At 51.1% G+C, this 27241-nt stretch overlaps 1 protein-coding gene across 2 annotated transcripts; it reads left to right on the top strand.

Annotated features, from left to right (window-relative positions):
• Window positions 1-652: 652 nt before the first annotated feature.
• Window positions 653-15375, top strand: c29h22orf23 (chromosome 29 C22orf23 homolog). 2 transcript variants are annotated; one of them, XM_072492095.1, is made up of 6 exons: window positions 654-2109; window positions 6310-6372; window positions 9531-9710; window positions 13307-13438; window positions 14507-14607; window positions 15208-15375. In XM_072492095.1, exons 1-6 carry the CDS (start codon window positions 2016-2018, stop codon window positions 15292-15294), a joined length of 657 nt encoding a protein of 218 aa, XP_072348196.1. In that variant the 5' UTR covers window positions 654-2015; the 3' UTR covers window positions 15295-15375. The 2 variants fall into 2 exon arrangements, with proteins under 2 accessions (XP_072348197.1, XP_072348196.1); XM_072492096.1 differs by lacking the exon at window positions 6310-6372 and having other exon boundaries at window positions 653-2109.
• Window positions 15376-27241: the final 11866 nt, after the last annotated feature.

The raw sequence follows: 27241 nt of genomic DNA, 5'->3' as shown, positions 1-27241 counted from the left end.
ATGATTAATTTCTCTTCTCTTGCCACCCCCCCCCCCCCCCCCCCAAGAGACTCACTTCAACGGATGCTGTATGACCATCTGCACCATTGTCACTGGAGACAGTAAGAAGTCTTACAACAGGTTGAAGTCCAACAGGTTTGTTTCAAATCACGAACTTTCGGAAGGAGCAGTGCTCCGAAAGCTAGTGATTCGAAACAAACCTGTTGGACTTTAACCTGGTGTAAGACTTCTTACTGTGCTCACCCCAGTCCAACGCCAGCATCTCCACATCACTGGATACAATGACCCAATGTCACTGGGTCCAGTGATTACCCGCCCCAGTGTCACTGCACTGGATCCCGTGATTACCCATCCCAGTGCACTGGATCCCGTGTGTTCTCTCTTCTCTCCCCCCCCCCCCCCCCCCCATGACTTCACTGGATCCCCGTGACACTGCAGTGGTTACCAGCCGCGATGCCGCTGCCGCTCAAACCCTGTCGGTATTTTATTTCCGTCTGTCCTGATGCATGGTGGGTGTTGTAGTTCGCGAGCTGATTGGTTGGAGTTGTACTTCGTGGTGCATGTCGGGAGTTGTCCTCACGGTGGGTTTTGGGAGTTGTAGTTCGCGCGGTGGGTGTTGGGTTTTAAGGGGCGGGCTCTGTCACCATAGTAACAGGTTTCTGAGCTGAACAACAGCAGCGGGGCCTCGGCGCCCAGATTGAACAGCAGCTGGTCACTGCCGGCTCGGACACTGGTCATCCACTGTCCGTCTGGACTCTCGCCACTGTCGGCCCGGCCTCTGGTCACCCACTTCCCGTCTGGCCTTTCGCCATTGCCCGCCCGGCCTCTGAGTGGCTACTGGTCACCCACTGCCCGCCCGGCCTCTGACTGGTCACCCACTGTCCGCCCGGCCTCTGACTGGTCACCCACTGTCCGCCCGGCCTCTGACTGGTCACCCACTGTCCGCCCGGCCTCTGACTGGTCACCCACTGCCCGCCCGGCCTCTGACTGGTCACCCACTGTCCGCCCGGCCTCTGACTGGTCACCCACTGTCCATCTGGCCTCAAGCCACTGTCTGCCCGGCCTCTGAGTGGCCACTTGTCACCCACGGTCCGTCAGGCCTCTCGCCACTGTCCGCCTGGCCTCTGACTGGTCATCCACTGTCCGTCAGGCCTCTGGTCAGTCTCTGACCAGTCACTATCCATCTGTCCTCTGGTCAGTCTCTGACCGGTCACTATCCATCTGTCCTCTGGTCAGTCTCTGACCAGTCACTATCCACCTGTCCTCTGGTCAGTCTCTAACCGGTCACTATCCACCTGTCCTCTGGTCAGTCTCTAACCGGTCACTATCCACCTGTCCTCTGGTCAGTCTCTAACCGGTCACTATCCAGCTGTCCTCTGGTCAGTCTCTAACCGGTCACTATCCATCTGTCCTCTGGTCAGTCTCTAACCGGTCACTATCCATCTGTCCTCTCGTCAGTTTCTGACCGGTCACTATCCATCTGTCCTCTGGTCAGTCTCTAACCAGTCACTGGCCATCTGTCCTCTGGTCACTCTAACTGGTCACTATCCATCTGACCTCTGGTCACTCTCACTGGTCACTATCCATCTGGCCTCTGGTCGCTCTCACTGGTCACTATCCATCTGGCCTCTGGTCACTCTAACTGGTCACTATCCAACTGGCCTCTGGTCAGTCTCTGACTGGTCGGTCACTGTCTGTCCTCTGGTCAGTCTCTGGCCGGTCACTATCCAGCTGTCCTCTGGTAAGTCTCATATCAGTCACTATCCATCTGTTCTCTGGTCAGTCTCTGACCGGTCACTATCCATCTGCCCTCTGGCCACTCTAACCGGTCACTATCCATCTGTCCTCTGGTTAGTCTCTAACTGGTCACTATCCATCTGTCCTCTGGTCAGTTTCTCCAGACACTGGTTGAGTTCAGTCTGGGATTTTGCTGCTCTGTGTCCTAACCAGCTGCTGATCCAGTGCCTCAGTTAGAACCTAGGGCTGGTGGTGAAGCAGAGACACATTCATATAAAATGGCCAACGATCAGGAAAAGGGACAAACTGGGATCGGATTTTGGAATTGTGCCAGAGCTTCATACAGCAAAGAGACCCAGGACCTTTTGAAAGGTGAGAAAAATATACAACAATAAATCTTCACGGATAGCACTGATAGCACTAATATAGAGAGAACAACGCGTGAGTCTAATAAATGATGCTTTAGGGGGCAGCACTGTGGTGCAGTGAGTAGCTCTGCTGCCTCACAGCACCGTGGTCCCAGGTTCGATCCCGGCTCTGGGTCACTTTTTGTGTGGAGTTTGCGCATTCTCCCAGTGTTTGCGTGGGTTTCGCCCCCACAACTCAAAGATGTGCAGGCTAGGTGGATTGGCCACGCTAAATTGCCCCTCAATTGGAAAAAATGAATTGGGTACCAATTTTTTTTTTAAATTATGCTTCAGGGACGTGAGTTTCCTTGTATAAGAATCACAGAAAGTTAGCATTATAATAATCTTTATTAGTGTCATAAGTAGGCTTACATTAACACTGCAACAAAGTTACTTGTGAAAATTACTGACACAGCCAGCAATTAGGAACAGTAAGAAGTCTTACAACACCAGGTTAAAGTCCAATAGGTTTGTTTCAAATCACTAGCTTTCGGAGCACTGCTCCTTCCTCAGGTGAATTCCTCACCTGAGGAAGGAGCTTCGCTCCGAAAGCTAGTGATTTGAAACACACCTATTGGACTTTAACCTGGTGTTGTAAGACTTCTTACTGTGCTCACCCCAGCCCAGCACCGGCATCTCCACATCACAGCAATTAAGAAGGCATGTTTCCTCTATGGGGAGGGGTTTGGAGTGTATGGATAAATTATCCAGGGGTTTGGTGACTGCACATGTGTAGTGCTGTGTACAATTCTGGTTTGTACCGTGGGTGGCACGGTAGCACAGTGGTTAGAGGTGATCACATTGCAATGTAGAAAGTTCTTAGGAAGTCTGGATAAATGCTGAGAGCTTGTTTCCCTTGGCTGGGGAATCTAGAGCTAGGGGGCACTGACTCATAAGGGAACGACTATTTCAGACTAAGATGAGAAATGTATTAATCGCAGCAGGGAGTGTGGGGCATTCAGCCCATCAAGTCAGCCATTCAAACAGATCAGGGCTGATCATCTACCGCAATGGCATTTTCCCCACTTATCCCCAGATCCCTTGATGCCATTGGTATCCAGAAACCTTATCGATTTCTGTCTTGGACATGTCCAAAAAAAGAGGTTAGGTGGGGCTCCTGGGTTACGGGGACAGGGTGGAGGTGTGGGTTTAAGTAGGGTGCTCTTTCCAAGAGCCAGTTGCAGACTTGATGAGCCGAATGGCCTCCTTCTGCACTGTTATTATAAATTCTAAAATTAGTACAAAGAAAAAAAAACTAGGGAGGAGATGTTCTGGCTGATTTAGCAATCCAGCTCTTGGCCTAGGACATTGTAGGTAGCAGATGAGGAACATATCAGCCATGATAGAATGGCGGAGCTGACTCGATTGGTCAAATGGGCTCATTCTGCTGCTATATCTTATGAACATGTTCAATGATTGTGCTTCCACAGCCCTCGAGTATAGAGATTTCTAAAGATTCATCAGTTTCTGAATGAAGAAATTCCTCTTCATCTCAGTCTTAAATGGCCTTCCCCCTATTCTGCCCCATATTCACTTAGAGGGTTGTGGACGCTCAGTCAGTGTGTATTAATTGATTTTTTTTAGCATTGAAGCAATCAGGGGACATGGGGGTATGGTAGGAAGTAGAGTTGATGTAGAAGGTCAATGGTGGAGCAGGCCCAAGGTGTCATAGGCTTACACCTGCTCCTATTCCCTCCGGCACAGTGGTTAGCACTGCTGCCTCACAGCGCCAGGGACCCAGGTTCGATTCCGGCCTCAGGTGACTGTGTGGAGTTTGCACGTTCTCCCCCTGTCTGCGTGGGTTTCCTCCGGTCGCTCCGGTTTCCTCCTATAGACCAAAGATGTGCAGGTTGGATGGATTGGCCGTGATAAATTGCCCCTTAGTTCCAAAGATGTGTAGGTTAGGTGGGGTTATGAGGAAAGAGCGAGGATGTTGATCTAGGTTGGTTGCTCTTTTGGAGGGTCGGTGCAGACTTTGATGGGCGAATGGCCTCCTTCTGCACTGTAGGGATTGTATGATACTTACGGCGGGAGGGACAAGGTGTGGAACACACAAGCGAGAGCAGATCATTCAGCCTGTCCGCCCCTTCACTTTGATCATGGCTGAACTGCAGCAACTCCATCTAACCGTCTTGGTTCAGTAACCGTCAGTAACCTTCGCCTAACAAAAACCTACCGATCTCAGTATTTACATTTTCAATTGACCCTCGACCTCCACAGCTTTCTTTAAAATAAATTTCGAGTACCCAATTCATATTTTCCAATTAAGGGGCATTTTAGTGTGGCCAATCCACCTAGCCTGCACATCTTTGGGTTGTGGGGTCGAAACCCACGCAAACACGGGCAGAATGTGCAAACTCCACACGGACAGTGACGCAGAGCCGGGTTCGAACCTCGGCGGCGTGAGACTGCAGTGCTAACCACTGCGCCACCGTGCTGCCCCTCCACAGCTTTTAGGGGGCACGAAAGAGTTCCAGATTTCCATTGGCCTTCATGTGAAGAGGTGTAATCCTGACATTACCCCTGAGTTATTGTTGTATTTGTTTCTCCTCCCAGATTTACATCAAGTATTCTCATGAAGCTGCACTTCCCACCCCAGCATTCTCTCCAACGTCAGTACATCCTAACAGATATCCAATATATCTGTTCTCTAACTTTTAGTGATTTCAGCACTTGAATCCCTAAATCTCTCTACTCTTCCTAGTTTCTTGCCAATTAGAAAATACTTTTTTGAGTTATCTTTCCTTAGTCCGTAGTGGATGATCTCACACTTCCTTGCTTAGAATAGAATAGAATTCCTACAGTGCAGAAGGAGGCCATACGGCCCATCGAGTCTGCACCGACCCTCAGAAAGAAAACCCTATCGAGGCCCACACCCCCACCCTATCCCCTGAACCTCACCTAACCTTTTTGGACACTAAGGGGCAATTAAGCTTGGCTTATCCACCAAACCTGCACATCTTTTGACTGTGGGAAGAAACTGGAGCACCCGGAGGAAACCCACGCAGACATGGGGTGAATGTGCAAACTCCACACAGTCACCCAAGGTCGGAATCGAACTCTTAACTACCACAGTTCTCCCCGTCCCCTTCATTTACTCTTTTGATACCCAGTGTAATGTCCTGCTCCCATTTGTGTGGAGTTCGCTAATTAAGATGGGTGAGCTGCAGACACAGAGAACCACATGGAAATATCATGTGGCAATTACAGAGACCGGACTCAAAGAGGGCAGATCTGGGTACTAAATACCTCTGGACGCAAGGAGCGAAAGGAGGAGGGGTGGCAGTGTTGATTAAGCAGATTACAGTGGTGGAGAGACAGGGGTCAAGGACAGAATCTATTTGGCTGCAACTGAGAAACAAACAGTGACGTTTATTAGCCAGCAACTGGTATAGTGGGAAAGAGGTAGGCAAACAAATATTCATAGAAATTATAAAGAATTAGGGCAGCACGGTGGTGCAGTGATTAGCACTGCTGCCTCACGGCGCCGAGGTCCCAGGTTCGATCCCGGCTCTGGGTCACTGTCCCGTGTGGAGTTTGCACATTCTCCCCGTGTTTGCGTGGGTTTCGTCCCCACAACCAAAAGATGTGCAGGGTAGGTGGATTGGCCACGCTAAATTGCCCCTTAATTGGAAAAAGTTAATTGGGTACTCTAAATTTATTTTTAAAAGAATTGCAAGAATTCTCGAGTGGTTATAACAAGGGACTTTAATTATCTGAATGTAGCAATTATGGAAAGGACAGAGAGGTGCAAAAACCCGAGAGGTTTCAGGATCATTTACTCTATCAGTATGGAAACCTGATACTTGGAAATATGCACCCTGGTTTAGCATGGTGGGGTGGACAGCTAGTTCAAGATGCAGTGCGAGGCCAACAGCGTGGGTTCAATTCCCGTACCGGCTGAGGTTATTCATGAAGGCCCCGCCGTCTCAACCTTGCCTCTCGCCTGAGGTGTGGTGATCCTCGGGTTAAATCACCACCAGTCAGCTCTTTCTTCCCCCCCCCTCAAAGGGGAAAGCAACCTGTGGTCATCTGGGACTATGGCGATTTTACTTAGTTACTTGGAAATGTGACAGACACATTGTGTATCTCAGGCTGTGTATCTCAACCACCCCCCCCCCCCTCATTGCTCACACTGTCTGACCTCATCGTGTCCTTCTTGCAGTGATGATGCAGGAATCCAAATTAAATCAATTCCAGCAGCGACAGCTTTCCAGAAAACTTCAGGGTGAGTATGTATGTATATATATATATATATAAACGTACACACAAGCCTCTCACTCTGAACAAAATCTCATGTTGTAACTGCGCCGGGACAGTTTGTCAAAATCCAGGACCCCCATCCCCCCGCAATGCCCTAACAGCGCTGTGAGTGGACACTCAACACATGGACAGCAATAGATGTGAACGGTGCCAAGGAGGCCCGGCCAACGACGCAAACATGTTCTGGTCTTGCGCCTGACTTGTGGAGTACTGGACAGCCTTCTTCGAGGCAATGTCCAAAGTGGTGGGGGTGGGGGTGGAGCCATGCCCGAAAGTGGGCAGTCTTCGGGGTTTCAGACCAGCCAGACCTATTTATGGGGAGGAGGGCGGACGCTCTTGCCTTTGCCTCCCTGATTACCCGCCGTAGAATCCTGTTCGGCTGGCGGTCAGCAGCACCACCCAAAGCTGCAGACTGGCTGTCCGACCTCTCGGAATCTCTCCAAATGGAGAAAATCAAATTCGCCATCCGAGGGTCAGACGACGGCTTCCACAGAACGTGGGAGCTATTCACCCGATTGTTTGTGGCCAACGAAGAAGCAGAAGAATAGCCAGGTAGCCAGGAACCAGGGGAAAGCAGCCAAAGCATGAGAGGGGGAGATAGACCGGGGGGGGGGGGGGCACGGGGGGAGGAGGAGGGAAGAGACAGGGAACAATAGAGGAGAGCCAGGGAGGTAGGTGGGGGGGAAGGCAGGGAAACATTAACCAACTTGACATCCACAAGGACAGAGAAAAAGGAGAATACAGGCAGAAGACGGGAGGGCTGTGTGCACGAGAAGACAACGGCGGCGAAATCCGGCCGGGAGAAGTGAGGGGCAACACTGGCACCAGACCCATTTGAGGATTGCCCTCCGGAAGTACCTCGCCGGCACAAACGGATGCCTACTTATATCATATCCTGTGTACATAACGGCAAAATATACTCTGTTCAAAAATCCAATAAGAAAACATTTATTAAAAAAACCACATGGACAGCAGCGGCTCAAGAAGGCCGCTCACCGCCACCTTATCAAGGGCAATTAGGGACGGGTAAAGTGTGCTGGCCTAGCCAACGAAGCCCACATCCCTTGCAAGAATTTTTTTAACTGTTTAAATACCTGCACTTTATCTATTTTACCCATTCCTCCTTTATGGCTACATTCAGTCCCTTCGCCCTGCTTCCCACCTTCTGACGTGGATCCAGTGTCTCATCAGACCCACCGTTCTTTTGAGTGAACTTTTATGATTTTATAAACGACTGCCCTTAACCTCCCCCATTTAGAAAGGGGAGATGGGTGGGTCATAATAAACTGAAAGAAAGCAGTAAGCATAGCATGGAAGGGCGGGGGGGGGGGAGTCGGGTGTTTGACACTTGGAAACAATTGCTGAGGATATCTCTTCTGATTGAAGAAAGATCAAAGGAAATACAGCAGTTTGGTAAACATTATAAAAACATTTCCCATAGTGGGGAAGAGAAAGATGGTGATGGTCTAACCGATTCTGGGCTGGATTTGTAGAGAGGGCTTTCCATATACTAGAATTATTCTTGGCAGATGCAGGAAACCCCTGAACTAAATGGTCTAATTATAATGAACTGGCAGGAACATGGGGTCTGGGTGGGGGGATGGGCGTGGGGTGGACTTTTACATCCAGAGGTCTTTGAAGCAACATGACGAGTGGAAACAGCTGTTTTCTGTTAATATCCATGGTTTGAACCAGGAAACCATAATCTACAGAAGTAAGAATGTTACACTAAATCTTCCTGAATGACTGGTTCAGTCTCAGCTGGAGACTGGGGTCAAATTCTGGCCACCGTCGTTCAGGAAGGATGTTGGGGGCGCGGAGGCGATTTACTGAAGTGGTACCAAGACTGAGGGACTTCAGTTAATGAGGACAGACTGCAGAAGCTTTGCTTTTTGGTTCATTAGACGGATGTGAGCCTCGTTGGCCCGGTCCAGTGTTTTTTATAATAATAATCTTTATTGTCACAAGTAGTTTTACATTCACACTGCAACAAAGTTACTGTGAAAAGCCCCTAGTCGCCACATTCCAGCGGCTGTTCGGGTACACAGAGGGAGAATTCAGAATGTCCAATTCACCGACAGCACGTCTTTCGGGACTTGTGGGAGGAAACCAGAGCACCCGGAGGAAACCCACGCAGACACGGGGAGAACGTGCAGACTCCGCACAGGCAGTGACCCAAGCCGGGAATCAAACCTGAGACCCTGGCGCTGTGAAGCCCTTCCCTAATTGCCCTTGAAGGTGGCGAGCCGCCTTCTTGAACCCGCTGCAGTTCATGTGGAATAGGCACACTCACGGCGCTGATAGGGAGGGGGGCCCAGGACTTTGACCCAGGGACAGTGAAGGAACGCCGTGGATTATTCTCCGTAGGCAAGGGGGTTAAGGGGAGATTTGACAAAATCGTAAAGGGTTTTGATAGAATAAATAAGGAGAAACAGCCTCCATTAGCAGAATGGTCAGTAATCGGAGGATACGGATTTACGATCATTGACAGAACAGCAAAAGCAAGAAATGAACAGAATTCATTTTACACATCAGTGCTTATCATCTGGAATCCACCATCGGACAGGGCGGTGACAGCAGATTGAATAGTTACTTTCCAAAAGGAGATGGGTAAAAGCTTGAAAAACAGGACAATGGGGAAAGGATAGGGAAAGGTAGCAGCACGGTGATACAGTGGTTAGCACTGCTACCCCGCAGCTCCAGGGATCCAACCTCGTGTGACTGTGCGGAGTCTGCACATTCTCCCCGTGTCTGCGTGGGTTTCCTCCGGGTGCTCCGGTTTCCTCCCACAGTTCAACGATGTGCAGGTTAGGTGGATTGGCCGTGCTAAATTGTCCTCTTAGTGTCCAAAGTTGTGCAGGTTAGGTGGGGTTACAGGGATAGGGTGTACAAGTGGGCCTGGGTGGGGTGCTCTTTTGGAGGGTCGGTGCCGATTCGATGGGCCGAATGGCCTCCTACAACGCAGGGATCCTATGGATTCTATGGAACTGTGATTACTTAAATACCACTATGAACTAGCTCAGGTACGATGGGCTGAATGGCCTCCTTTGCTACGAAAATGTGGTCTCATATTTGCTGGAGCCCGGACCATGTTTGTGGTTTTAACATTCTTTTTTCTTCTAGAGGGAGATTCTTTTCCTGCGAACTGCAATCCTAACTCCAGCAAGGTTTCGACACCCCCGCCACTTCCACCAACCCCATCCGTCCGAGTCTATCCTTCCTCCAAACCACACCTGCGATCCGCAGAGAGCTGCCGTGCTGGAGACGCATACCAACGGGAAAGGTTCCGGCCCCGGGCAACAAGTAGGTGTTCAAATTTATCCAATGGAGCAAACTTTGCAGCAGCCTCTAATCTGTCACATCTCAATCTGTCCCATCACTGGATTATTTATTAAACAGTCCCCACAAAAAAGGACCTTTGGGAAGTGGGAGGTGGTGGCGTAGTGGTATTGCCCCCCACCCTGTCTGCTGACGATTATTTCCTGCAAAGAGATCGACGAACGGTTGCCACCTCCGGGTGAACCCTAACAGTGACCCTCTCAGGGCGAACTTGATTTTCTCCAAACAGAGAAAGCTAGCCATGTCCGATAGCCAGGTCTCCGACTTCGGGGGCTTTGAGTCCCTCCAGGCTAATAGTATCCGTCTCCGGGCTACCAGGGAAGCAAAGGCCTCTTTCTCCTCCTGGATTCCCGGATCTTCTGACACCCTGAAAATCGCCACCTCTGGACTCAGCGCCACCCTTGTTTTTAACACCGTGGACATGACATCCGCAAACCCCTGCCAAAATCCCCTAAGCTTTGGACATGTCCAAAACATGTGGACGTGGTTCGCCGGTCCTCCCGCACATTTCGCACACCTGTCCTCAACCCCAAAGAATCTGCTCATCCGGGTCACTGTCATGTGAACCCGGTGAACAACCTTAAATTGTATCAGGCTGAGCCTGGCACATGTTGCGGACGTGTTGACTACTCAACGCGACTGCCCATAGACCATCCTCTATCTCACTTCCCAGCTCCTCCTCCCACTTGCGCTTCAGCTCCTCGGTCTGTATCTCCTCCGACCCCATAAGCTCCTTATAAATGTCTGAGACGCTCCCTTCTCCTACCCACCCTCTGGAAACTACCCTGCCCTGAATCCCCCTTAGCGGTAGGAGCGGGAAGGTTGACACCTGTTTACGAAGGAAGTCCCGTACCTGCAGATACCTGACTTTGTTTCCCCTCGGCAACCCAAACTTTCCTTCCACGCCCTCATACTCGGAAAGCTCTCCTCGATGAACATATCCCCCATCCTCTGAATCCCCGCTCTCCGCCATAACCGGAACCCGCTGTCCATACTCCCCGGGGCAAACTGGTGATTATCACAGATTGGGGCCCAGACCGATGCTCCCACATGCCGCCTGCACTGGCCCCAAACTCTCAGGGCCGTCACCACCACTGGACTGGTGAAGTACCGTGCCAGCGGGAACGGCAGAGGCGCAGTTACCAACGCCCCCAAACTGGTGCCATTACATGAAGCTGCCTCCATGCGCTCCCATGCAGCCCCCTCCCCCACCACCCACTTCCTGATCATGGCTATATTAGCCGCCAAGTAATAGTTGGTAAAATTTGGCAGCGCCAGCCTGCCCTCTCCCCGACTCCGCTCAAGCATCACCTTCCTTACTCGCGGGGTCTTGCCCGCCCAGACGAAGCCCGTGATCACTCTGTTGACCCGTTTAAAAAAGGACCGCGGAATAAAATAGGGGAGACACTGAAATACAAATAGGAATCTCGGGAGGACCGTCATCTTCACCGTTTGAACCCTCCCAGCTAGAGACAACGGAAGCGTGTCCCATCTCTGAAAATCGTCCTTCATTTGATCCTCCAGCCGGGCCAGATTCAATTTATGCAGCTGGTCCCATTCCCGCACCACTTGGATGCTTAGGTACCTAAAGCTTCCCTTTACTAACCTAAACGGCAGCTCTCCCAGTCGCCTCTCCTGTCCCTCACCTGGACCACAACCATCTCACTCTTTCCCATATTAAGCTTATACCCTGAAAACTGGCCAAATTCCCCTCGAGCCCGCATGATTTCTTCCATCCCCTCTATTGGGTCCGAAACGTACAGAAGCAGGTCATTCGCACAGAGTGAAACCCTGTGTGCCCCCCCCCCCCCCCCCCCCCCCCGGGACCAGTCCTCTCTAGCCCCTCGAGGCTCTCAGAACAATTGCCAACGGCTCTATAGCCAGCACAAACAACAGTGGGAGAGGGGGCATCGCTGTCTCGTCCCCCGGTGCAGTCTAAAATAGTCCGATGTTGTCCTATTCGTCCGTACACTTGCCATAGGAGCCTTATCCAGCAACCTGACCCAGTCGATGAAGCCCCGCCCGAATCCGAACCGTCCCAGTATCTCCCACAGATAGTCCCATTCTACCCGATCAAAAGCCTTTTCTGCATCCATTGCGATCACTACCTACACCTCCCTACCTTCCGGGGGCATCATGATCACATTTAACAGCCTTCTTACATTGGCCACCAACTGCCTGCCCTTAACAAACCCCATCTGGTCCTCCCCAATAACGTCAGGAACACAATCCTCAATCCTGGAGGACAAGATTTTGGCCAGCAACTTGGCATCCACATTTAACAGGGAGATCGGCCTGGAGGACCCACACAGCTCCGGGTTCTTGTCCCGCTTAAGAATCAGCGAAATCATTGCCTGTGCCATCGTCGGGGGCAACACCCCTCTTTCCCTTCATTTGCCTGATTTCTGCCCACTCACTTAACCTATTTGGTCCCTTTGTAGCCTTCTTATGTCCTCTTCATAACTTACGGTCCTATCTATCTTTGTGTCATCATTAGCACTGAGTGAACAGCTCACGTTCTGAAGGAGATTGCAGCTAGACTGGGCCTGTGGCTGCTGGCGAGAGAATCAACCACAGAGAGAAATCTACTCAATCTCACCAATCTACCTGACACGGCTTCAGCTGTCATAGAATCATAGAATTTACAGTGCAGAAGGAGGCCATTCGGCCCATCGAGTCTGCACCGGCTCTTAGAAAGAGCACCCCACCCAAGGTCCGCACCTCCACCCTATCCCCATAACCCAGTAACCCCACCCAACACTAAGGGCAATTTTGGACACTATGGGCAATTTATCATGGCCAATTCACCTAACCTGCACATCTTTGGACTGTGGGAGGAAACCGGAGCGCCCGGAGGAAACCCACACACACACGAGGAGAATGTGCAGACTCCGCTCAGACAGTGACCCAAGCCGGGAATCGAACCTGGGACCCTGGAGATGTGAAGCAATTGTGCTAACCACAATGTTACCATGCTGCCCATGAGAATATCCATGGGAATGACAACTTCCTAGTCTTTGTGTCCTCTCTCACAAATAATTCCCTTTTCCCTTACAATCACGCCTCACTTCTTCCGCCCACCTTGCCTCCCATTTCATCTACCACCTCACGCCTCCTCGCCTCTCCCCATACTCCCTCTCCTCTGCATCCATCCCTTCTCCCCTCACTACCTTCTCTTCCCCTTATTTTCTTTCACCCTCCTTCTTCCCATGCCGCCCATTCCCTACTTATCCAACCTCCTCTTTTTTACTTCCCTGATCTCCATTTCTCCCTCTCCTCATTCTTTCCCCCGTCCCTTCATTGCCACCTCCCCTTGTCCCCTGCCCCCTTTACTGCTGCCCATTCTCTCCCTCCTCCCCTTATTCTCGCCCTGCCTTCTCACTCCCTTCTTCCAACCGCCTTCCCCTTCTTCCCCTCCTGCTCTCTTTCCTTCTTTGGCACACACTCCCTCCTTCGCTCATATTCCCTCTCCCTCTGTCAGTAGCTGTGATTAAGTTTCCCACCGCTGCACTTGCTCACACACTCACTCGCTGTGGCACTCATTCATTGTTTTACCACAGGGAACTTGGAGAAGGAAAAGCAGCGGCTGCAGAATCTCATGGAGACTGGGAAAGACGAACCCAAGTGCCTTCACAAACCAATACCCAAAAAGGAGGAGGAAGAGGCTCCGGAAATCGACCGGTTTGATGAATGTAAGTGTTTCTGTCCGAGAGCCTCCGCTACCAAAGTTTGTTGCTGAGTCTGAATCCGACACCACTGGTCCCGGGCCGGGTGTGAGTGTGGATGTCAGTGAGGGTGGACAGTGTGAATGGGGGTGTTACTGAGGGAGGGAGTAGTTACTGAGTGGGTGTTACTGAGGGAGGGAGCAGTTACTGAGGGGATGGGGGTGATACTGAGGGAGGGAGCAGTCAGTGAGGGGATGGGGGTGATACTGAGGGAGGGAGCAGTCAGTGAGGGGATGGGGGTGATACCGAGGGAGGGAGCCGTCAGTGTGGGGATGGGGGTGATAATGAGGGAGGGAGCAGTCAGTGAGGGGATGGGGGTGATACTGAGGGAGGGAGCAGTCAGTCAGTGAGGGGATGGGGTGATAATGAGGGACGGAGCAGTCAGGGAGGGGATGGGGGTGATAATGAGTGAGGGAGCAGTCAGTGAGGGGATGGGGGTGAGAATGAGGGAAGGAGCAGTCAGGGAGGGGATGGGGGTGATAATGAGGGAGGGAGCAGTCAGTGAGGGGATGATAATGAGGGAGGGAGCAGTCAGTGAGGGGATGATAATGAGGGAGGGAGCAGTCAGTGAGGGGTGATAATGAGGGAGGGAGCAGTTAGTGAGGGGTGATAATGAGGGAGGGAGCAGTCAGTGAGGGGTGATAATGAGGGAGGGAGCAGTCAGTGAGGGGATGATACTGAGGGAGGGAGCAGTCAGTGAGGGTGATAATGAGGGAGGGAGCAGTCAGTGAGGGGGTGATAATGAGGGAGGGAGCAGTCAGTGAGGGTGATAATGAGGGAGGGAGCAGTCAGTGAGGGGATGGGGGTGATAATGAGGGAGGGAGCAGTTAGTGTGGGGATGGGGGTGATAATGAGGGAGGGAGCAGTTCGTGAGGGGATGGGGGTGATAATGAGGGAGGGAGCAGTTCGTGAGGGGTGATAATGAGGGAGGGAGCAGTCAGTGAGGGGATGGGGTGATAATGAGTCACTGAGGGTGAGGGCGGGGAGGAGGACGGTGATGTCTGTTATTAAATTCTCTTTCTTTTTCTATTCCAGTGTGTAATGAGATTGAAGAGAGGCGAGTGTTCCTGGAGCAAATGGAATCTCTTGGCCGGGGAAAGGATTTCCGAGCAATCATTCAAACCGAAATCTCCCAGGTACCGGGACAATCCCCATTTACAGGCACTGTGATCTTAGCCTTGTATGTCAGAGAGAGAGCTCCGTGCTAAAGTTCTGGCAGAACTGGAGCTACTGAGGATTCCACTCCCCCCACCTCCAATATACCCCTAGGCCCCGCTGAATGTACTGTAAGGAGTCCCTTCCCCTTAATAAACAGCTAACAGGCAGAGGGAGAGCTCGCCTGAGCACAGATTGTGGTCTGACAGTGTGAAGGGAGAACACCCAGTGGTTGAAGATGGAACTGCAGCACACACTGACTGGCAGGATTCACCCAGCTACCGAGCTACGCGTGCAAGAGGCGTGTTGGTGTCTTGAGTGAGGAGGTTGGCACTCTCCTCACCCATCACCCTGGCTCGTGCTGGCCTCTCTGAGGGCGAAGACTGTGCAAAGACAAGGTTCAGGATAAACGCAGCACATTTTCCCCCTAAATCTCTCTGCCACCTGCTGGTCTCACGATAACCTGCTCAGTAGTTTCTGATCATAACCAAGTGTTAATATTCCATTTATTGAGCGAGAAGAATGCCCTTCCCTCTCCAGCTCGACCTCCCCTTCATTAACTACTCCTCTGTCTGTTACAGAAAATCCGTGAGATGGAGGAGATTGACAAGAGGAGGAATAATGAACTGGAGATGGCCAAGAGAGAGACAGAATCTGCTTGTTCCTAGTTTCATCAGCAAGTGTAAAGTCTGATAAATTATCTGGAACAAATTTATTTAAAATAATAAAACACCTGCTTGTGGAGCTGATCGCTGCCAGGGACTGATTCAATTCATGTCCAGCTCCTCTCCAGCAATACCCTCATCTTTATTCCTAACCACTGCCCTCAGTGTGTTGGACAGAAGCTGCTGCATTTGCTCAAGCTTACCCCTTTCAGCCCCTCCACAACCACCTTTTCTTTCTTTGCTTTTCTCAGCACCTTCCCCCTCTTTTCCCTGGCGTCATCGACCCTTTTGTCTTTTTTAAAAAAGAAATATTTTTATTCTCCTCCTTTTTCACGCTTTCTCCCAAGTTTACACTCAACAATAAAGAATAATGAATGTAACGTCAATCCCCATCTCAATAACAACGATCCCATTCTCCCACCAAACCCCAGACATTAGCCCGCATGTTAACATAAACAAATGACAAAAAGGAATCAGGAATCTCCCATAATCAACACATCAGTCCTCCCCAGCCCCCACCTAATGTTTGATGTAATCCAATTCTCGAAAGTGCAGAATGAATAACGCCCATGAATTGTAGAACCCCTCCATCCTTCCCCTCAGTTCAAATTTGACCTTTTCAAGCATCATGCATTCCAGCAGGTCCCCCCGCCACGCCAGGGCACAGGGTGGAGAGGTGATCTCCACCCGACCCTTTTGTCTTTCACAGACCTTTCCTCGAGGATCATTCCTCTGTTCCCCGTCCCTTTGCTTCCTTTAAACCTCTTCCGTCTCTAACTCTTTCCAATTCTCCTCAACACAAAATGTTTCTACCCGCTGAGTGATTCCAGCATTTTCTGTTAATATTGCAATCTCAGATCACAGGGCAGATCACAGAGCTGGATCACTGAGATCACAGAGCTGGATCACTGAGATCACAGAGCTAGATTACTGAGATCACTGGAGAGATCACAAAGCTGGATCTCTGAGATCACAGAGCTGGATTACTGAGATCACTGGAGAGATCACAGAGCTGGATTACTGAGATCACAGAGCTGGATTACTGAGATCACTGGAGAGATCACAGAGGTGGATCTCTGAGATCACAGAGCTGGATTACTGAGATCACTGGAGAGATCACAGAGCTAGATCACTGAGAACACAGAGCTGGATCACTGAGATCACTGGAGAGGCCACATAGCTGGATCACTGAGGTCACAGAGCAGGATCACTGAGATCACAGAGATAGATTAGTGAGATCACTGGAGAGATCACAGAGCTGGGTCACTGAGATTACAGAGCTGGATTTACTGAGATCACTAGAGAGATCACAGAGCTGGATCACTGAGATCACAGAGCTGGATCACTGAGATCACAGAGCTGGATTACTCAGATCACTGGAGAGATCCTAGAGCTGGATCGCTGAGGTCACAGAGGAGGTCACAGAGCCGAATCACTGAGGTCACAGAGCTGGATCACTGAGGTCACAGAGCCGGATCACTGAGGTCACAGAGCTGGATCACTGAGGTCACAGAGGAGGTCACAGAGCTGGATCACTGAGATCACCCCCAGTGCTACCTCTCCAACAATGCAGCATTCCCTCAGTGCTACATCTCCAACAATGCAGCAGTCCCAGGAAAAGGTTGCAGGGGCAATTTGACAGGCTGACAACGGGGAGGGCAGTAGGGCAACTGCGTAGGGCAAGAGGGGTGCAATACGAGTATGGGGAGAAGGCGAGCCGCATGCTGGTGCACCAGCTGCGGAGGCAGGCTGCGTCCAGGGAAATATTGAAGATCCTGACTGGGGCTGGGGATGTGGTGTCAGAGCCATGGAAGATAAATGAGGCATTTAGAGAGTATTACCAGGGACTTTATGAGGCAGACCCAGGAGGAGAGAAGGGGGACATGGGGCGGTTTCTGGACGAGCTGGAATTTCCCCAGGAGGAGGAAGCAAAGAGGCAGGTGTTGGAGGAGCCCCTGGGGCTGAGGGAGGTGCTGGATAGTATCAGGGGTATGAAATCAGGGAAGGCCCCTGGGCCGGATTGGTACCTGGCAGAATTTTATAAGGAATTAGCAGCGGACCTGGCACCACATCTGTTGGGGGCGTTTAATGAAGCGCTGGAGAAGGGGGAGTTGCCGGAGACGATGAAGCAGGCAGTAATCACACTAATCCCCCAAAAAGGAAAGGATCCGGTGGAATGTGGGTCGTATAGACCCATATCACTATTGAACACGGATGTGAAAGTATTGGCTAAGTTGTTGGTGGGGAGGATGGAGGATTGTGTCCCAGGGGTGGTTGCAGAAGATCAAACAGGCTTTGTGAAGGGCAGGCAGCTCACGAGTAATATAAGACGGCTGTTGAATGTGGTGATGAATCCGTTGAGAGCTCTGGTACCGGAGTGGTGGTGTCCATGGATGCGGAGCAAGCATTTGATCGGGTGGAGTGGCGGTACTTGTTCGAAGTTTTGGGAAGGTTTGGGTTTGGGCCGAGATTTGTGGCATGGGTGCAGTTGCTGTATGTGGCGCCAAGAGCGAGGGTGAGGACAAGTGATATGAGCTCACGAAGCTTTGACTTACACAAGGGTACGCAGCATGGGTGCCCACTGTTGCCGCTGCTGTTTGAGCTGGCCATAGAGCCATTGGCGATGGCACTCAGGGGGTCGGCAGAGTGGCAGGGGATAATGAGGGGACAGAGGGAGCATCGGGTATCGCTCTATGCCGTTGACCTCTTACTGTATGTTTCGGATCCGTTGGAGAGTATGGGAAGGATTTTGGGCCTGTTGGGGAGGTTTGGAGGGTTCTCGGGATACAAGCTGAATGTAGGGAAAAGCGAGGTATTCCCGGTGAATGAGCTGGCACAGCGGGCTAATTTAGGGGTGATGCCATTTACGGTAGCGAGGGATAGGTTTAGGTATTTGGGGATTCAGGTAGCGAGGGAATGGACAGGGCTCCATAAGTGGAACTTAACGAAGCTGGTGGAGGAGGCCAGGGAGGATCTTAAGAGGTGGGATACACTGCACTTATCGTAGGCGGGGAGGGTCCAAGTGGTAGAAATGAATATTCTTCCGAGGTTCTTGTTTATCTTTCAGGCTCTCCCCATCTTTATACCAAAGGCCTTTTTTTGGAAAGTGGACACAATCATCTCTGACTTTGTATGGGCGGAGAAGGTGCCAAGGGTGGGGAGGATTGGGCGGCGAATGTGGACAAGTGCAGCAGTGGTGGGAAGGAGATGGGGTAGAGTGGGTTAGGATGGAAGAGGAATCTTGTAAGGGGTCTAGTTTGAGGGCTATGGTGACGGCAGCATTTCCAATGGCTCCGAGTAGGTATTCAGGGAGCCCAGTGGTGCTAATCCACGGTGAAGATATGGAATCAGCTGATGAGGCATTTTAGGGTGGAAGGGATGTCGGTGCTAACGCCGCTGTGCGAGAATCATGGGTTTGAGAGGGGGGGTGGATAGTGATACGGGAGGTGGAGGGTAGTGAGGCTGGTCAAGGTGAGGGATTTGTATTTGGAGGAAGGGTTCGCCAGTCTGGAGGAGCTAAGGGAGAGGGTAGAGCTGCCGAGGGGTAGTGTATCGACAGGTTAGGGACTTTGCACGAAAGGTCTGGAAGGGATTTCCTAGATTGTTGGGATACATCCTGCTGGAGCGACTGCTGCTTCCGGATGTGGAAGGGGAGGGAAGAATTGGGGATATATATAAGTGGCTGGGGGAGCAGGGAGGCGAACGGGTGGTGAAGATCAAGGAGAAATAGGAAGCGGAGTTGGGAATGGAGATCAATTGGGGTGTATGGAGTGAGGCACTGTGTAGGGTAAATGGGACCTCCTCTTGTGCAAGGATGAGCCTGATACAGTTTAAGGTGGTGCACAGGGTGCATATGAATCGGGCGAGAATGATTGGGTTCTTTCACGGGGTAGCAGATGTGTGTGAGAGGTGTGGGCGGGGGCCAGCGAATCATGCGCACATGTTTTGGGGTTGTGAAAAATTGGGACGATTCTGGGCGGGAGTGTTTGCGGTCTTAGCCAGGATAGTGGAGGAGGGACTGGACCCGGACCCTTGGATGGGTGACCTGTATAACTTCCTGCAGTTAGAGAAGATAAAGTATGAGTTAAGGGGCTCAGCAGGGCAGTTCGAGAAAAGGTGGGGGATGTTTGTGGCCGTGTTTGAGGCTCTGTTCGTCGTGGGGGAGGGGGGGGTGATGGGAAGGGTAGGGTGAAAAAGGAGCAGAACTGTAAAAACTGTAAAGTTGATTGTTGGGAATGTTTCCCGGGGTGTTTATTTGCTGTAACCTACTTTGATACAAGTTTGAATAAGGTGCGTGTCATGATATCCATATTAACATATCATGGTGCAATCACGCACACACTCTGATGGACAGGTCGACGGACCAATCAACACACACGCAACTTCACAGCCAATCACCAGTGAGAGCACACGCACTATAAAACAGGGAACACCACAGTTCCCGCTCATTCCACCAGGAGATAGCTCAGAGCACAGAGCTCACAGCGTGCCACTCAGACATACACAATGTGCTGAGTGCCTCTCTAAGATAGTGCTAGGGCTGGGTCCACAGGTTAACTGGTGAAGTACGAACCACAGCCAGAAGTTAACAGTTGTTATTATACAGAATAATAAAACATAGTTGTACCACCTACAACCGTGTTGGTTCGTTTGTATATCGGAACACCCAACATAACATGATACCAGGATTGGAAACTCCCCAGAAACTGTGAGACCTACCTGCACAACTTCAGAGATCTGCCATCCTGCCCCATGGACACCATCAGCCTGCCACAGTCGCTCCAAATCGCTGGAAATCTCGGCGTCAACTGGCAGCTGTTTAAACAGTGCTTCCAGCTCTTCCTAGAAGCCACAGACAGGGAGAATGCATCGGACACCAGGAAGATCGCCCTCCTCCTCTCCACGCCCTCCTCCTCTTCCAGCAGCGCCTGCAGGGTAAGGATGAGCCTTTTCAATCCTTTTTGACACACCTCTGTCCTGCGCAGTCCTACGGCTATGAGGCCACCTCCGATTCCATGATAGTTTTTGGGGTCACCTCGGACACCCTACGCCAGCAGCTCCTCAAAATAAAGAGCCTCACCCTAGCCACCGCCATCGAAACCTGCGTCCTCCACGAAAACGCAACCAGCCGGTACTCCCAATTCCAGGCGGCCCAATCGGCACGGCAGGGGTCCTACGAGGCCGAGCGGATCCAGTCGATCGAGTTCCTCCCGTCCCGTGGCCCGGACGAGGGCGGCTAGTTTGCGCGCTTTCCGCGGCTTCCCGCTCTTGTACATGCCTGCCTGCTGGCGAGCAGCTCAACCTGCCAACGCTCCGCAATTCCGCCAGCCTCGCAGGGACGTGCGGGCCATTCAGCCTCCATTCACCGAGTCATACCCTGACGACGTACAGACCAGTGATACCGACGACCGGGAAGCCTTCCGCGTTGCGGTAATAGACAGGAATCGGATGTCCCCAAGTAGGATCCACCAGCCGATGCCAGTGCACAGCGTTAATCTGGGCAATGAATGGTGTGCCACCCTAACGGTCAACCGATCACCAATCACATTCCGTTTAGACACTGGTGCCTCTGCCAATCTCATTGCATGGTCAGCTTTCCACACCTTGAAGGTCAAACCACCGATTCGGCCATCCCGCTGTCAGTTGGTCGATTACAACGGTAATGTTATCCCGGCCATGGGGTCTTGCCAGCTCGAGGTTGCACACAATTCATACACAGCCTTTTGAGATAGTTGGATCCTCGAAGGACTCTCTGCTAGGCGCACAGGCGTGCAAGATCCTCCACCTCGTTCAGCGGGTACACACTCTGTCTCCAAAAGGCATGTCCGATTTCCAGGATGCAGACTTTAGGGCACAGCTCCACTCGCTCTTCGCCCACAACCAGCAGGTTTTCGAGGGCATGGGCACACTGCCCTACACTTACAGAATACGGCTCAAACCGGACGCCACCCCGGTCATTCACGCACCTCGTAGACTCCCAGCACCACTCAAGGACCGCCTCAAGCAGCAGCTGCAGGATCTGCAGGACCAAGGAGTGCTTTCCCGGGTCACGGAGCCTATGCCATGGGTCAGCTCCATGCTGTGCGTACAAAAGCCCTCTGGCGAACTCCGGATCTGCATCGACCCGAAAGACCTGAACAATAACATCATGAGGAACACTACCCCATACCCAAACAGGAAGAAATCACGAGCGAAATGGCCCGGGCTAAAATTTTTACCAAGCTTGATGCCTCAAAGGGCTTTTGGTAGATTCAGCTGGATCAGTCCAGCAGGAAGCTGTGCACTTTCAACACTCCCTTTGGCAGATACTGCTACAATAGGATGCCGTTTGGCATCATCTCGGCATCCGAGGTGTTTCATCGAATCATGGAACAGATGATGGAGGGCATCGAAGGGGTGCGCGTCTATGTTGACGACGTCATCCATAAGACCATAAAACATAGGAGTGGAAGTAAGGCCATTCGGCCCATCGAGTCCACTCCACCATTCAATCATGGCTGATTTCAACTCCATTTACCCGCGCTCTCTCCATAGCCCTTAATTCCTCGAGAAATCAAGAATTTATCAACTTCTGTCTTAAAGACACTCAACGTCCCGGCCTCCACCGCCCTCTGTGGCAATGAATTCCACAGACCCACCACTCTCTGGCTGAAGAAATTTCTCCTCATCTCTGTTCTAAAGTGACTCCCTTTTATTCTAAGGCTGTGCCCCCGGGTCCTAGTCTCCCCTGCTAATGGAAACAACTTCCCTACATCCACCCTATCTAAGCCATTCATTATCTTGTAAGTTTCTATTAGATCTCCCCTCAACCTCCTAAACTCCAATGAATATAATCCCAGGATCCTCAGACGTTCATCGTATGTTAGGCCTACCATTCCTGGGATCATCCGTGTGAATCTCCGCTGGACCCGCTCCAGTGCCAGTATGTCCTTCCTGAGGTGTGGGTCCCAAAATTGCTCACAGTATTCTAAATGGGGCCTAACTAATGCTTTATAAAGCTTCAGAAGTACATCCCTGCTTTTATATTCCAAGCCTCTTGAGATGAATGCAACATTGCATTTGCTTTCTTAATTACAGACTCAACCTGCAAGTTGACCTTTAGAGAATCCTGGACTAGGACTCCCAAGTCCCTTTGCACTTCAGCATTATGAATTTTGTCACCGTTTAGAAAATAGTCTACGCCTCTATTCTTTTTTCCAAAGTGCAAGACCTCGCACTTGCCCACGTTGAATTTCATCAGCCATTTCTTGGACCACTCTCCTAAACTGTCTAAATCTTTCTGAAGCCTCCCCACCTCCTCCATACTACCTGCCCCATCACCTATCTTTGTATCATCGGCAAACTTAGCCAGAATGCCCTCAGTCCCGTCATCTAGATCGTTAATATATAAAGAGAATAGCTGTGGCCCCAACACTGAACCCTGCGGGACACCACTCGTCACCGGTTGCCATTCCGAAAAAGAACCTTTTATCCCAACTCTCTGCCTTCTGCCTGACAGCCAATTGTCAATCCATGTTAGTACCTTGCCTCGAATACCATGGGCCCTTATTTTACTCAGCAGTCTCCCGTGAGGCACCTTATCAAAGGCCTTTTGGAAGTCAAGATAGATAATATCCATTGACTCTCCTTGGTCTAACCTATTTGTTATCTCTTCAAAGAACTCTAACAGGTTTGTCAGGCACGACCTCCCCTTACTAAATCCATGCTGACTTGTCCTAATCTGACCCTGTACTTCCAAGAATTTAGAAATCTCATCCTTAACAATGGATTCTAGAATCTTGCCAACAACCGAGGTTAGGCTAATTGGCCTATAATTTTCCATCTTTTTCCTTGTTCCCTTCTTGAACAGGGGGGTTACAACAGCGATTTTCCAATCCTCTGGTACTTTCCCTGACTCCAGTGACTTTTGAAACATCATCACCAATGCCTCCACTATTTCTTCAGCTATCTCCTTTAGAACTCTAGGATGTAGCCCATCTGGGCCCGGAGATTTATCAATTTTTAGACCTCTTAGTTTCTCTAGCACTTTCTCCTTTGTGATGGCTACCATATTCAACTCTGTCCCCTGACTCTCCGGAATTGTTGGGATATTACTCATGTCTTCTACTGTGAAGACTGACGCAAAGTACTTATTCAGTTCCTCGGCTATTTCCTTGTCTCCCATCACAAAATTACCAGCGTCATTTTGGAGCGGCCCAATGTCAACTTTTGCCTCCCGTTTGTTTTTAATGTATTTAAAGAAACTTTTACTATCATTCCTAATGTTACTGGCTAGCCTACCTTCAAATTTGATCCTCTCTTTCCTTATCTCTCTCTTTGTTATCCTCTGTTTGTTTTTGTAGCCTTCCCAATCTTCTGACTTCCCACTACTCTTTGCCACATTATAGGCTTTCTCTTTTGCTTTGATGCATTCCCTAACTTCCTTTGTCAGCCATGGTTGCCTAATCCCCCCTCTGATAACCTTTCTTTTCTTTGGGATGAACCTCTGTACTGTGTCCTCAATTACTCCCAGAAACTCCTGCCATTGCTGTTCTACTGTCTTTCCCACTAGGCTCTGCTCCCAGTCGATTTTCGTCAGTTCCTCCCTCATGCTCCTGTAGTTACCTTTATTTAACTGTAACACCTTTACATCTGATTCTACCTTCTTTCTTTCAAATTGGAGATTGAATTCGACCATATTATGATCACTGCCTCCTAAGTGCTCCCTTACTTTAAGATCTTTAATCAAGTCTGGCTCATTACATAACACTAAGTCCAGAATGGCCTGTTCCCTCGTGGGCTCCATCACAAGCTGTTCCAAAAAGCCCTCCTGTAAACATTCAATGAATTCCCTTTCCTTGGGTCCACTGGCAGTATTATTTACCCAGCCCACCTGCATATTGAAGTCCCCCATGATCACTGTGACCTTGCCTTTCTGACATGCACTTTCTATTTCGTGGTGCATCTTGTGCCCCTGGTCCTGACCACTGTTAGGAGGCCTGTACATAACTCCCATTATGTTTTTTTTTGCCTTTGTGGTTCCTCAACTCTACCCACACAGACTCCACATCATCCGACCCCATGTCGTTTAGTGCTATTGATTTAATTTCATTCCTAATTAACAAGGCAACCCCGCCCCCTCTGCCCACCTCTCTGTCTTTTCGATAGGTTGTGAATCCCTGGATGTTTAAATGCCAGTCCTGAACCCCCTGCAACCATGTCTCTGTGATGCCTACCACATCATACCTGCCAGTCACAATCTGGGCCACAAGCTCATCTACCTTGTTCCGTACACTGCGCGCATTTAAATATAGCACCTTTAATTCTTTATTGACCGTCCCTTTTTGTTTTCTTAGTGTGGTGGACCTTGGTTTACTGAGCCTTTCCATACACTGTGTCATATTTTGTGGGATGGGGACTATTGTAACCTCTCCTGAGTTCTGTCTTTTCGTGCTTTTTTGTATTCCTAAGCAGCTACGCTTCCCACTGATTACTTCACCTCTTGGTTCCCTGACTTTCCCTTCCCCCCCAATCTTTAGTTTAAAGTCCTATTGACCACCCTATTTACTCTTTTCGCCAGAACACTGGTCCCAGCTCGGTTCAGGTGGAGACCATCCCAACGGTATAGGTCCCCCCTGTCCCAAAACTGATGCCAGTGTCCCATGAAAAGGAACCCCTCATTCCCACACCACTCTTTCAGCCACGTGTTAACTTCCCTTATTCTTGCCTCCCTCATCATCTGGTCCACCACACCACGGGAGCACATCAGTCGTCTCCAGCGCGTCTTTGCTCGGATACGAGAACATGGCCTGCGCCTCAACCGAGCCAAGTGTTCTTTTGGCCAAACTGAGCTAAAGTTTCTGGGGGACCACATATCCCGGTCAGAGGTGCGTCTGGATGCAGACAAAGTGAGCGCCATTACAGCCATGCCGCAGCCGGCAGACAAGAAAGCAGTGCTACGCTTTCTCGGGATGGTCAACTTCCTGGGGAAGTTTGTTCCCAACCTTGCCTCCCACACAACGGCTCTTCGCCACCTAGTAAAGAAGACTGCGGAGTTCCAGTGACTGCCCGCACACCAGAAGGAATGGGAGGAGATCAAGCTCACCACCGCCCCGGTATTGGCGTTCTTCGACACTACACGAGATACAAAGATCTCAACTGTTGCCAGCCAGTCCGGCATTGGGGCGGTACTCCTGCAACGGGACGACACTGCATCATGGGCCCCGGTCGCCTATGCCTCGTGGGCCATGACCCCCACAGAACAGCGCTATGCGCAGATTGAGAAGGAGTGCCTGGGTTTGTTAACCGGCATAGATAAATTCCACGACTATGTGTATGGTCTCCCTCAGTTCACCGTGGAGACTGACCATCGCCCCCTGGTCGGCATCATAGAAAAGGACCTCAATGAGATGACCCCTCGCCTCCAGCGCATTCTGCTCAAGCTCCGGAGTTACGACTTCCAACTGGTCTACACCCCGGGAAAGGACCTCATCATCGCGGATGCCCTGTCCAGAGCAGTGAGCACACCGCCCGAATCGGGGGGGGGGGGGGGGGGGGGGGGGGCTTCGTCTATCAGGTCGATGCACATGTAGAATTCACATCGGCCAATCTGCCAGCTACTGATGCAAGTCTGGCCCACATTCTCCGTGAGACTGCGGCTGACCCCCTTCTACAACGGGTGATGTGCCACATGACGGAAGGGTGGCTCAAGGGGCAGTGCCCACAATTCTACAATGTCCGGGACGACTTGGCCGTCATTGATGGTGTCCTCCTAAAGTTGGACCGGATTATGATCCCACACAGCACGCTCAGGCTTGTACTCGAACAATTGTACGAAGGCCATCTCGGGGTTGAAAAGTGCAGGCGGAGGGCCCGAGAAGCTGTGTACTGGCCGGGCATCAGCGACGACATCGCCAACATGGTGCTCAACTGCCCCACCTGCCAAAGGTTTCAGCCGGCGCAACCCCCTGAGACGCTTCAGCCCCATGAGTTGGTCACGTCCCCCTGGGCAAAGGTGGGTGTGGACCTTTTCCATGCGCTCGGCAGGGAATACGTCATCATAATTGACTATTTTTCCAATTATCCGGAGGTCATACGCCTGCACGACTTGACATCATCAGCTGTCATCAGGGCATGTAAAGAAACCTTCGCTCGCCATGGCATTCCGCTTACCGTCATGTCGGACAATGGGCCCTATTTTGCAAGCCAAGAATGGTCTTCTTTTGCCGCTTCATATGGCTTCACACACGTGACGTCCAGCCCTCTGCATCCCCAGTCAAATGGCAAGGCGGAAAAGGGCGTCCATATCGTGAAGCGGCTCCTCTGCAAGGCTGCTGATGCCGGATCTGACTTCTGTTTAGTCCTGCTGGCCTTATCGCTCGGCCACACTGTCCACATGTCTCTCACCAGCCCAGCTGTTGATGGGGTCGCGGCCTCAGGACCACTGTGCCGTGCATTCAAGTTCCTAAACCCGACCATGCTCCAGTACTGCAAAGGATGCGAGCTCAGCAGAAGGTGGCACATGACACTCGGGCAATTGATCTTCCTACCCTGGCGCCTGGAGACAACGTCCGCATACACCTACCAGAGGGAGGCTGGTCGGCAACCGCCGAGGTTCTCCGGTGGCTCCCCACTCGTTCCTGGTTCGCATGCCTGATGGCTCCATTCGCCAGCGTAATCGGCGGGCCCTTCGGCTGCTTCCGCACTCGCTACGAGATCATGCACCGGTGCCACGCCCTCCTGTTGTCCCCGATGTCGACTTCGTGGAGCTTCCTGCCACTCTGCCTATTCCTCTCTCGCCCGTGGCCAGGCCCATTCCTCAGCCGGTGGATCCTGACCCACCCTTGAGGCGGTCAACCCAAATTCGTCGCCCACCTGATAGACTTGACTTCTGAGTCTGTTTGAACATTGGACTCACTGAATTGTTGGGCAACAATGTTAACATGTTTCTCGTTTTGTCGCTCCAGGAGTT

This window comes from Scyliorhinus torazame, chromosome 29 (assembly GCF_047496885.1).
Source record: "Scyliorhinus torazame isolate Kashiwa2021f chromosome 29, sScyTor2.1, whole genome shotgun sequence".
Lineage (NCBI taxonomy): Eukaryota > Metazoa > Chordata > Chondrichthyes > Carcharhiniformes > Scyliorhinidae > Scyliorhinus > Scyliorhinus torazame.
This window is presented reverse-complemented; position numbering and strand designations above follow the sequence as displayed.